This window comes from Phragmites australis, chromosome 13 (assembly GCF_958298935.1).
Source record: "Phragmites australis chromosome 13, lpPhrAust1.1, whole genome shotgun sequence".
Lineage (NCBI taxonomy): Eukaryota > Viridiplantae > Streptophyta > Magnoliopsida > Poales > Poaceae > Phragmites > Phragmites australis.
In genome coordinates this window covers 27,740,057-27,752,509 of record NC_084933.1, presented here as the reverse complement: position 1 = coordinate 27,752,509, position 12,453 = coordinate 27,740,057, and the positions used below count along the sequence as shown (strand labels likewise).

Here is a 12,453-nt window from a genome sequence, read left to right as displayed (position 1 = left end):
GGTATATATAAACCATGAACATGGCTATGCACAACTTCTTCCAATTGATGAGGTTGACCAAGGGTAAAATAGTTCAGTAAGAAATACACCCTCCGGTCAATGAGATTGACCGAGGCTTGACAAATGGGTAAAATAGTTCAGTAACAAATACAGTGTCATGATCATCTCTTGATTGTTACCCGTATTTGGTTTTATTCAATAGGTGCGGGTCCCGGTGTCTTCCGGCAGACTTCCTTCCGGGGTCTTCGAGTTCCCGAGTTTCAAGTTCCCGAGGGTGAGGTGTCTTCGTGTCCCCGGTCCAGAGATATCTCCAGCAGAAATTGAATAGAAAGAGATCACATCGTTATGCAGCGCAGCAGACAGTTTGTAACAAGGGAGGTGTGTGTGGATTGAGCTCTTGATTCCACTTGCCATGCAACAAGATACGTTCGGACATCTGCAAGTTCAAGATGCTCAGATCCATGCTTATAAAAGCTAAAAAGATTACAAATCCGATGCGATCCATGCTTATAAAAGCTAAAAAGATTACAAATCCGATGCTAGTGTGTATACATCGGAGGCTCGACGTGTCGATCCAACAGAACGACATTGGCACATCACGTTCGCCAACATTATTCAACCAGTGAAGTAAAATTCGGCTCAAAGGTGAAATTCAGCTCAGGAGGAGGCTAGCGTGCAGCCACTTCGTCTTGTCTAAGGCAAGCCTGCGCCCTTCTCCCTGGCCTGCCTCTTGTTCCGCTCCTGCTCCATCTCCCGCGCGATCCTGTCCCTCTCCTCCATGGCGGCGTCGACGTCTTCCGCGTCGGGGACGACGCTGTCCTTGACGTTCTGCGCCGTCTCCTTGGCGGCGTCCCAGGTGCCCTGCGCCGCCTGCTTCGCCTTCTCCCCGATCGCCTGCGCCGTCTCGGCCACCTTGCTCGCGCCCTCCTTGGTCATCTCCACCACCTTCTCGCCGGCGGACTTGGTACCCTCCACGGCCCTGTCCTTGGCCTCGCCCGCCCTGTCCACGGCCCGCTCCGCATCCTCGCCAGTCCTGTCCTTCGCCGCCTTCGCGGTCTCCTGCGCCCTGTCGGCGGCCTCGTGCCCCATCTCCTTCGCCCGGTCCTTCACGTGCGCCGCCTTGTTCGCGGCCTCCCGCGCCGCGTCCTTCGTCTCGTGCTCCGGCTTGTCCGTCATCCGGGACGCCTTCTCCGCGGCGCCCTCCGCCATGCCCTTGGTCTCGTGCTTGGCTCTCTCCGCCATGTCCGACTCCTGGTTCTCCATGCGGCCTCCCTTCTCCTGGGCCCTGTCCTTCTCCTCCGCCGCCATCACTTTCACGTGCTCCTTGGCGTCGCCGGTGGCATCCTTCGCCTCCTCCGCCGCGTCCTTGTACTTGCCCCCGATGTCCCTCCGTTCCTCCGGTGCGTTGTTGTACGCCTAGAGCAGAGCAAGGAGATACAGATACCACACATCGCGCATGTCAGCATCGATCTCAGACAAAATCACAGACGACTAGTGTTGACGACTGTACGCACCTGAGACGATCTTGGGGCAGTCTGCAAGCAGAGGCGGCTCCAGCTCGCCGGCTGCGGGCGGGGAGGAAGGAAGTACGACGGCCTGGGAAGAACCTGCATAACGAGAGTGGTGCCCGTGAGCTTGGCGGCGCCGGCGACGCGCGCCCCCCCAAGCAGCGTGGCAGCCATCAGCCTGGACATAGACGACGTCGACGACCAACCGGCGGCGGGATCGTTGAGCTGAGGAAGTCTCGGATCAGTGAGCTAGCGATTATGGATTGGCTTCGTGGGCTTTTTGTGAGCTTGCACCACGGAAGAGTCTCGTTTTGAGGTGGTGGCGCGGAGAGGAGGAGGGAGGTGACACGTCCAGAGACACGTTGCGGTGCAGGCTCGAGAAGGCGGCACGTCGCATGCGGCTCTCTGGTGTGTGTTGCTGCCCCGGGCTCCCCGGCCGGAGAGCAATCACGCGGAGTCAAGCCGTTCAAGCTCGCGTTGCGATCTGTCCGACAGTTCTGGAGGGCGTCAGGGTTTTGGTTGCAGACGGTTACAGGTCCTGACGGGTAACCGCGGTAACCGTACAATAATTCAGAGAAATTCAATAGAAATTGGTCGAATTTTATCAAATTTTAAATTTTTCCGTGGAGGGCGTATCTTATCGAGGTGCATGCTACATTTTCTAAATTCTGTTCATCCGTGCTTGCCTACCAACAAATGATAAATTCTTTTTTGAAGGCCCACTTTGAAGGGACCAATTCTGGCCGGGATTTCAATTTCAAATTTCTAACTTTGTATTTGAAGCTTCTCGGAACGGAACTTTTTACCGGTCAGGGCCGGTAACCGCCAGGTTACCTCGTTGCTCAAGATCGAACCGGTGATACTGCGTCAAGCTAAATTAATCGCAATACTGAGGTAACAACACACACAAATGACTATCTTTAGCATCACAGCGGTAACTAACCACCAAACGGTCGATCGCCCCCTGCAACCTCGCACAACAGCACGCGCTGCCAAACTGCAAACAAATCAAACTCTGCTCCTTCCATTCTCCGACCCACATAAAACCCCCTTCCCGCCATCGAACTTCAACAAGCAACCAGGCCGGCAGAAGAACGCGGCAAAGTTTGGCGAGCTCTCGAGACAAGAAGAAAGCAGGGAGCTTTCGCCGCAATGGAGCCGCCGGCCTACGACGACCAGGAGGTGCGGGAGGAGGAGGCCGGCCCGTCGATGGAGCGGGTGTTCGAGGGGGAGCCGGTGCCGTCGCGGTCGGAGACGATAACGGCGCGGTCGGCGGCCGTGAGCGTCGTCCTGGGCACCACGCTCAGCGTCGTGGGCGTGAAGCTGAGCCTGACGTCCGGGTTCCTGCCGTCGCTCACCATCCCCGCGGGGCTCCTGGGCTTCTTCCTCTCTCGCGCGTGGGTGCGCCTGTTCGATGGCTGCGAGGCGGCGCAGCTCCCCTTCACCCGCCAGGAGAACACCGTCATCATGACCTTCGTCGTCGCCTGCTCCAGCATCGCCTACAGCGGTGCGTGCCTGCGCAATACTCGTGCATATATGGGAGCATCGAGCTGATCATTTGCAAGACATGCTATGGTTTTCCCTGTCTTTGATTTCGCCTAACCGATTGCTGACCCGAGGGATGCGAATGTGCAGGTGGGTTCGGGTCGCACATCCTGGCGATGAGCAGAAACGCGGCCGAGGGCGGCGCAGGGAGCGGCGGCCGGAACGTCGAGGAGCCGAACGTCGGCCGGCTGGTCGCGTTCCTCTTCCTCACCAGCTTCGCCGGCCTGTTCGCCATCATGCCCTTCAGGAACAGTCTCATCATCAGGCACCACCTCACGTTCCCGAGCGGAATGGCCACGGCGCACCTCATCAACACCATCCACACGCCTCAGGGCGCCAAACAAGCAAGGTACGTATAAATTATTTTGATCGAGTGAGCTGTAAATCAAACCACATGTTCCTCTTGACCTGATTGGCAATATTCCTTACAAATTCCTCCCTCTCTTGCTGCAGTAAGCAAGTGTCTGTCCTGTTCAAAACCTTCGGCGGAACCATCGCGTGGTCACTCTTCCAGTGGTTCTTCGCCGCCGGCGCAGACTGCGGTTTCCAGGCGTTCCCCACGTTTGGCCTCGCCGCATATCGACGCGGGTGTGTAAGCTAATCCATGAGGTGATTCTCTGAGATCGAACACCGCATTGTTCTTACTAAATCTCCAAAGAAACAACCTTTCAGGTTCTACTTTGACTTCTCGATGACCAACATCGGCGTCGGGATGCTCAGCCCGTACAAGATCACCATCTCGGTCCTCGTCGGGTCTCTGGTCTCATGGGGGATCATGTGGCCGTACATCGAGACGAAGGAGGGGAGCTGGTACCCGCGGGACCTCGACGACGACAGCCTCAGCGGAATCAACGCCTATCGAGTGTTCATCGGGATATCCATGGTCCTCGCCGACGGCCTCTTCCACCTGCTCTGCATCCTGCTCCGGACAGTGTGCGTAATGCACAGGCGGCGGCATACCCAGCGACAGGCCGCGCAGCCGTTCCTATGCGTCGGCGTGGACGACCGGCCGGCGCCGCGCAGCTTCGACGACCGGCGGCGGGCGCAGGTGTTCCTCCGTGACCGGGTGTTCGACCCGGCCGCTGTCGCTGGCTACGTGGCCCTGTCAGTGGTCTCCATCGTTGTCATACCGCAGCTCTACCCCCAGCTGAGGCACCACCACGTCGCGTTCGCGTACGTCGTCGCGCCGGTGTTCGCCTTCTGCAACGCGTACGGCACGGGCATCACGGACATGAACGTCGCGACCACGTACGGCAAGATCGCCATGCTCGTCTTCGGCTCGTGGGTGGGGCTCGAGAACGGCGGCGTGGTCGCCGGGCTCGTCGCCTGCGGCGTCGTCGTGTCCGCCATCGCTACCGCGACCGACCTCATGCAGGACTTCAGGACGGGCTACCTCACCCTCACCTCGCCGCACACCGTGCTCATCAGCCAGGTCGCCGGGACGGCGCTTGGCTGCGTGATCAACCCGGTCGTCTTCTGGGCCTTCTACAAGGTGTACAACGACGGCGCCGGCGCCGTCCCGTACGCCAAGGTGTACCGCGGCATCGCCATGCTCGGCGTCGGCCATGACGGGCTGCCCAGGCACAGCTTGCTGCTCTGCAAGACCTTCTTCGCCCTGGCGCTGGCCCTCAGCGTGCTCCGGGAGGTGTCCTCGCGGAGGCGATGGCGCGTCGGGCGGTACGTCCCGAGCACCATCGCCGTGGCCGTGGCGTTCTTCGTGTCTCCCAAGATGGCCGTAGGCATGTGCACGGGGAGCACGGTGATGTACCTGTGGAGGAGATTCGACGGCGACGCCATGCGTGTACTGTCGCCGGCGATGGCCGCCGGGCTGATCTGCGGGGACGGGTTCGGGTCGCTGCTGTTGTCCGTGCTCACGCTGTTCAAGGCGCGGGCGCCGATCTGCATCAAGTTCTTGTCGCGAGATGTGAACGTGCGCCTCGACGCTTTCCTGGCAACATTACCCACGTCATAGTATTGGGTATTCATGTTCTTGTCAACCACTAAGAATAAATGGCACTTGATCACACTTGTGAACCTTCTCCTTTCGTGATTTTTAAAAAAATCTCTTTTGTTTTATGTCATTTGTAAATATATATTCCTATAAAATGTACAATATATGACAGATACGATCGATCTCTACCATACTTCTGAGTTGATTAAAAAGTCACCGTGTAAATTTACACCTCGTTTCTCCTTCTAAAAATACATTTAATCCCTCATTATTTACCTTTTATACATAGATGTCAAATATTTATCTTCTATACATTTTAAAAAATACATTTAATTTTATATTATTTATTTTCTATACCTAAATATTAAATATTTATCTTCCATACATTCACTATCAGATTTCTCAAAAGTATATCTGTAAATATTTTTTTTGTTATGCTATTTTTTACAATTTTAAATTGATATATCTTGAATTGATTCTAATATGAATCATATATACAGTTATCAGTAACAACGTATGCATGAGTTTGGACACCCCTTTCTCCACAGGAGAGTTTGAGAGATAGGAAAGCTATGCATACAACTAGGTCTTACGACCTAGCTGTCCAACTAGATAAACCGCGTGGCTATAGTACCCACAGGGTATGTACCTAGTTGTATGTGTAGCAATGCCTTTCGAGAGAGGAAGGGAGGAGGTTGGAGAGGGTAGAGTGTGTGATTTTGAATGAATGGAAGGATCTACCCCTTTGCTCCATTGGTCAATGGCTCCTGTCATATACGAGGGAAGGTGGTTAATTCCACTCGTGCCCCTGGATGTTAATTAACATGATACAGGGCCCGGCCACATGATACAAGGGTACTACAGTCATTTGCATCTTGATACACTGTCGTGGGTGTTGTAACCATATTTTTATGTAGTAGCCTACCCCGTGAATTTACTCGACTCCCTAGGGGCTAATCTATTCCCCCAACATTTTATTTTCTGGATAAAATTTTCCCGTATGTTTATAGTGCAAAGAATACTATCTGGGACAATATTTTAAAAGTCATAAAGTCGTGTACAGAATTGTCCGTGCTTAAAGCAGAACCGCATAATCATAATTCATAAGTGACATCTATTTTTTTTTCGAAAAAGGGCATAAGTGACATCTAGTTAAATGGGCCACAAGTAGCATCAATCAGGAGAGTCTGGGATCGAAAGTGGGCCTCAAGATTTGCCCACAATCCACACGGGCCTTTACTTCACAAACGGAGGGCTATTGCCCACAATCCACACGGGCCTTTAGTTCACAAACGGAGGGCTGGCGGCCCAGCCCATCATCTGCAGGGAACAAAAACTTATTCCGCTCGTCATATGAGATTTTTTTATTTTTATATTTCTTAAATAAAAAATGTAATACCGCCCGTTGGAAGGTTAATAGACGGCAAGTTTTAAAAAGTAAACCTGAAAAGTAAAAAAAAATAAAATTTAACATATTTGCTTCTTATGGTACATATTATTTTTTTCTGAATTTTTTAAAATTGAATCGTAATATACTCTACGTAACTAAATTTAGATTTTTATGACTAATTTAATAGTATTTTAAATTTTAAAAGCATTGAAACGTACTATTTTTTATTTTGTTATTGTTGTTGCTCTAATAGGTGATAGGGACATAGATATGTGGTTTTTTAAAACAAGGTCATTTTTGTAATTTTCGATTTAAGAAATATAAAAATAAAAAATTTCCGTCTCGTATTATCCTCTCCTCTGTTCGTCCGGCTCTTCGCCCTCGCCGCACGGAAGTTGCATTTTCCCCGTCGCCGTGTTGCAAATTTTGGCGAGGCAAGCGCTCCAATGGCGATTAGAGTCCCGTCCATGGAGCTTCACCGCTCCGCGCCGTTACTCCCCGGTGGCCGAGGTATTTTCTCGATCCGTTAGAGTTGCTCTCCCCCCAAAAAATGTCGGATTTTGGTATCGCAGAGCGCCTGGGTGGACAGGAAGCCTCTGGTTCCTTCTAGAATCTTCCTTGCCTTCCAGTGGCGTGTGCTTGGAGCTTGCTGCTCTTGAACGAGATTATCCCGCTTGCGGTATCAATGATGCAACTTATAAGTAGGATAGTGTTTTGGAAGAGTGGCATAATAATACAATCTGCGCATCTGAAAATGTACTCCTTGCTGCAGCTTCTTAGAAAAAAAAAGAAACAGAAAAGGCTTCGCTCACTGTTTTTTTGAGGAATCTTTTTTTTAGGAATCTTCACTCGCATTGTTAAGTGATTATTCGTACGATGTTTAAAATTTTGTGGGTCTTGTATTCCTTTATCTATTACTCAATCCATCTTTATGTTTCTTCGTTAAACTTTAAGGGAAAACATGTCTTCAGAAGCCTTTCCTTGTCCAAGCAAATAGATCAGGGGGTTTGGAGAAAGCAAATACGAGGTATAAAATCCACCTAGCTGCTTCCCTTCTACAATGAGAATTTAAATGTGTCTGATAATGCTAGTGCCGCTATAACTGCGTCCTCATCTGTGTACAATTCTAATGCTTACTGAAACTCAAAGATTACGAGGAACGCAAGGTTCTGGACAACCAAAGAAAAGAGTGCCCCTGACACGTGGGACTGTTAGTGCACCTCTTCCAGTACCAGGCAACATACCTCGACCTCCTTATGTTGGTACGAAAGATGTGCCAGAGATATCAAAAGAGATACAAATGCATGACAAAGAGAGCATTGTCCACATGAGAGCTGCTTGCGAGCTTGCTGCTCATGTTCTTGAATATGCAGGAACATTAGTGAAAGTAAGAACACATTTCAGCATTTCCATGATGTTTGTTTCTCTTGAAGCTAATTACATCACTGATTCACCATCATGTTTTTGCAGCACACTTTATTGTGCTCATCTTTTTTCATAATTGATATGTTCCTTTTGTTTGTAAGATCCATTCCTTTTTTTTTCATGTGTTCTCCATAATTAATTATAGCTTCAGTGAAATCTATTACATCTTTCTATCAGCCCTCTGTAACAACAGACGAAATTGATAAAGCAGTGCACAAGATGATCATTGATGCTGGAGCCTATCCATCCCCACTTGGATATGGCGGGTTCCCAAAAAGTGTATGCACATCAGTGAACGAATGCATGTGCCATGGAATTCCTGATTCACGCAAACTACAGGTTCATAAAGCATTTATACTGACATGTTTTGCGCCCACTCCAGGGCCTTCCAACCGCACAGTTCACAGCCAGTGTAACCTAACCTCTCTTTTTTCATGGGTATTTTACAGGATGGAGACATAATTAACATTGATGTCACTGTTTACTTGAATGTATGTGTTTAATCCCTTGGTCATGTACCATTATTTCGTACTACTGATGTGTTCATGGATCTGAATTTTGATACAATGACCTGAAGTGTTATTCCCACCATTTCAGGGTTATCATGGGGACACCTCAAAAACATTTCTTTGTGGAGAAGTTGATGAAGCCAGTAAACGACTTGTGAAGGTATCTACCCTTCTCCCTAGAATACATGCAGTGCGTGTTCTTGCAATATATTATTTTTATAGTCATGATTAGCAGCTCTAGAATTCACAATTCTTTCCTAACTCTGTTCGTAAATCTACTTATTCCCCTTTATGTCACTCCAATATTCTAATTGGACTTAAATTGATGAGGGATCCTCACAATTATAACTGCTGGGCCATCCGCCATCTTACCAATATATAAGCCTCTTTTCCTCTGGATTACTGTGAGAGTTTCTACAATTTTTTCCCATTGTTTAGGGAATAAGTATTAATATAAGGTGGTTCTTTTAATCTCATCTTACTTGTTATTTTTATATATACATGTTTTGTTCTTGTCAGGAAGATTCATAAATCCTAATGTAAACTTCAGTTATCAGAATGTCTTACCATTACCCATGCTAATATCAGATCACTGAAGAGTGCCTGCTCAGGGGCATATCAACCTGCAAACATGGTACCAGCTTTAAAAAGATTGGCAGAAGAATAAGGTATAATATTTCATGCCGGTTTATGTCATGGTCAGCGAGGCAATGATAATAATATCTAGTTAAGTGGAAAGCAGTGTTTGACCAAATTTCTCGCTTCAGTGACTGGGTAAGTTGTGGCAAAATGGAATCTCTCAAATATTTGAACTTAAACGTTGAAATAAGCAATGTTATGGAAAAAACATTGATGAATCAAGTGCTTTGCGCCAAATACAAAATCCAGTCGCCTTTGTTCTCCGAAATTTTTCTCTGCTAATTTCCTCACTGATTACCCTAGCATCGCAAAAAGTCGCCTGAGAACAACAAAACACATTTAAGTATCAAACACTACCCGTAGCATTTCATCTATTGTGCTTTTGGTTTATGCATTAAGTCAACCTCATATGTGTGTACAGACATTAAAAATGTGAAATGAATTTCAAACTCTGCATTCAACTTGATATTTTTATATATTGAATTTTACTTTATGTCAGATGCTACTTTAATAGCTTTTACCCATTGGTTTGATTGAACATTTCAGCGAGCATGCAGAGAGGCACGGATTTGGTGTTGTGGAGTGTTTTGTTGGGCATGGAGTTGGCAGAGTTTTTCATTCCGAACCAATTATATATCACCAGCGTAAGTCGTCGTTTCTCGAAAATGTCAGTGCATATTGTATTAAAAACTTTAAAGGTTTTCCACGTAACAGCATGAATATTTACGTAGATGCGCTGTTCTGTGATAATAGAGTGCATCTTATTTTTTTCCTGAGAACAACGTTATAGTGGATAAGCACCACTCAGATGAAGAGCAAATTCTGTTGAAGCTTAGAGATCTCTCTCAAAATCTTTTCCAGGCTGCAGACATTCTATTCGGGTTATTATGCCATTTCATCGGTTAACTCGGTTAATCGTAGTCGAAATATAGAAACTCTGACAAACATGGCCACAAAAATGATTGTGAAATTTAATGGCATGCCTATCTTTGCGGTAAAAGAAAGGAGTGACAGTAGATTCACAATGATAATTTTGGAAGATATTTGACATATTGCAGAAGTCGTAATGTCAGTAACCTTCTAGAGGTATTTTTTAAGTTGACTTGCTGGTACAATGTTTATACAGATCTGCCCCTGTTGTTCTTTAATCTTTGGAGGTACCACAGTTGTGTTTCTGCAAATCTATTAATCCTATCCCGCCTTCATTTGGATGTGTGCTTTCGCAACGGATTGTTGGACCTGACAGTAGTAGTTTGCAACAGGTAACAACAAGCCGGGTCAGATGGTGGAAGGGCAAACGTTCACAATAGGTACGCAGCCTCCTAACTCATTCTGAGTCTTACACGCGCAGTGAAGCCAGGCAGGTCTGATTTTTTTACTCTCGACGTGATGCACTTGTGTTCCTGACTGCTGCCAATGCTGCCTAACTTTTCTGGTCCAGAGCCGATCCTATCCATGGGAAGCATCGACTGTGACATGTGGGACGACGGCTGGACGGCCGTCACGACGGATGGCAACTTGGCCGCGCAGTTTGAGCACACAATATTGATCACCAGGACCGGAGCTGAAATTCTCACCAGACGTTAGGAAGATCATCTGTGCTTACTACCCATTGGCCACCTGTAGTGATCGTTTTGCTGTACAAAATACGTGAAACTGCAAGGGTAATCTTAGCCAAAGATGGCTGCCGGACTTCCGGCGTTGGGCTTCTGGGGCTGGGAGAGTTTGGTTTGGTGCTCGTCGTGTACGGCTTCGCGTGGTGCTGTGGTTCGGTGCTTGGCTACTCAGTGATGTGACTCTCGTCTCGCCTATCGTACGCGTTGCGTGGAATAGGGTCTGCCAGCTGATTGAAAAGGGAGGTCTTTAGTAGGGCGCTATGAGGGTAAAACTAATTCGAGCAGTTCGATACTAATAGAGCCTCAGATGCTACTATGCTATACGATTATGCTCTAATTTGAGCAGCTCGATACCAATGGAGTCTCGTACGCTCAAAACCAAATTAGTTACCTGACGGTGGTGGTAGCATCTGAGAATATGGGGCAGGGGCCGCGCGGCGCGCCTCAGTGGGGAGTAGTTGTGCCGCTCGTGGCTTGGCGGGCGCCGAAACGTGGAACGGAAAGCGAGGTGCTCGCGCCTCCACGGCACTAGGATGACTGGCGCACGGCTCAAGCGCGGCTGGCTGCGGTGGGCTGGGGGCGGGCGCGGTGTCACGAGATCTCGGCGCTCGTTGGGCTCGGGCATGGTGGGTGCCCGAGCGGCCGAGCCTGTCCTCAGCTTCGCCGTGTCGTGCGCTCTCGACGGGCGTGCTTTGTTGACCTGCTGTTGCGGCGCCGGATTGCGTGCGCTGTTTCGCAGGCGGCGGGAGGACGTTGGTGGCTGGCTGGATCCTGGATGGCCGACACGACCGATCACAAGGGACGCCTATTTTTCCCGTGGAAGCGTGGCCACCCGGCACGTTCGGCGCCGTCTCCTCTGGAGCTGGCTGGGGCTGGGGCCTGCCGTCAGCTGCTGCGGCCTCGTGCAAAGGCGGGTTTTCTATTCTTCCCGGCGCCGCCTAATATCCAAAGCCGCCGACGCCTTATGCGGTTCCGTGCCATGACGTGCCGCGTTCGCTATGGCTGGAAAGTCAAATTAATTAACAATCATAAGAAAAAAGCATTCAAAAAAAAAAACATAACGATGCGGTTCCGTGCCATGACATGCCGCTTTCTCTATGGCTGGGCGGCTCGGACTCAGAACAGAAAGGTGGGGGCATTCTTCGCCGAACAAGTTGAGCTGATGACTCGACGGTGGAGACTGTATGCTCTTCTCGCTCCATCTTTTGTGCACCACGATCACTGTTCTTCTCGGTAGTACATACTATAGGATTAACGATTCTAGTTGAAACATTTTACCACACAACGCCTCTTTTCTGGGAATATTCAGGAAACCTCTAAATCACCTATACTTTTCTCCGGCTTGACCTGATACACCCTCTTGTAACAAGTAAAGCTAACCACCAGCATGCCACTCGATTCTCGGACAAATCTTTTTTTCAGGTTGGCGAGAGAGCACTCGCATAATTAAAGAAAGGAGGTGAGCAACGGGTTCGATCCCGGGTGACGTCAGGCTCGACAGCCTCCTCTACCAAACGGCGCTCGTTCCCATTCTCTGACAAATCTGAGCCACCGTTTCTCCGCCAACCAATACCGCCATTTTCTGACAGCGAGCTCTGTCGCTCGGATCACGAATTGCTTTAGTCAGTTTTGCGTAAAAAGTGTTTGGATGCGACAAGTTTATTGATTTGGAACCGCGGCAAGCTCTAGATGTAGTTCGGCTCATACTCAGATCCAAACAATTTAATCGGCGTGTGCTGAAACAAGACGAGCAGAGAGCACAGAGCAGCGTCGGTGCCGCGCGACGCTGATACCCTGACGCCACATGACTCCACGAGTGCACGGGGCCGCAGGTCATGTGTTGCTCGGCGGTGGGAGCTTGCCGCGGTCC

The 12,453-nt window shown here is 49.3% G+C and overlaps 3 protein-coding genes across 3 annotated transcripts; 2 read left to right on the top strand and 1 right to left on the bottom strand.

Annotated features, from left to right (window-relative positions):
• Nucleotides 1-236: 236 nt before the first annotated feature.
• On the bottom strand, nt 237-1,859 carry LOC133888827 (embryonic protein DC-8-like). The gene is made up of 2 exons (XM_062329199.1): nt 1,515-1,859; nt 237-1,416 (listed from the first exon to the last, which is right to left on the bottom strand). Exons 1-2 carry the CDS (start codon nt 1,692-1,694, stop codon nt 694-696), a joined length of 903 nt encoding a protein of 300 aa, XP_062185183.1. The 5' UTR covers nt 1,695-1,859; the 3' UTR covers nt 237-693.
• Nucleotides 1,860-2,660: 801 nt separating this feature from the next.
• On the top strand, nt 2,661-5,062 carry LOC133889584 (probable metal-nicotianamine transporter YSL17). The gene is made up of 4 exons (XM_062330053.1): nt 2,661-3,015; nt 3,144-3,402; nt 3,507-3,641; nt 3,726-5,062. Exons 1-4 carry the CDS (start codon nt 2,661-2,663, stop codon nt 5,023-5,025), a joined length of 2,049 nt encoding a protein of 682 aa, XP_062186037.1. The 3' UTR covers nt 5,026-5,062.
• A 1,651-nt stretch (nt 5,063-6,713) lies between these two features.
• Nucleotides 6,714-10,677, top strand: LOC133888201 (methionine aminopeptidase 1B, chloroplastic-like). The gene is made up of 10 exons (XM_062328352.1): nt 6,714-6,904; nt 7,349-7,421; nt 7,544-7,781; nt 7,997-8,158; nt 8,269-8,310; nt 8,417-8,488; nt 8,917-8,996; nt 9,514-9,611; nt 10,230-10,277; nt 10,409-10,677. The coding sequence occupies exons 1-10, from the start codon at nt 6,841-6,843 to the stop codon at nt 10,552-10,554; spliced, it is 1,023 nt and encodes a 340-aa protein (XP_062184336.1). The 5' UTR covers nt 6,714-6,840; the 3' UTR covers nt 10,555-10,677.
• Nucleotides 10,678-12,453: the final 1,776 nt, after the last annotated feature.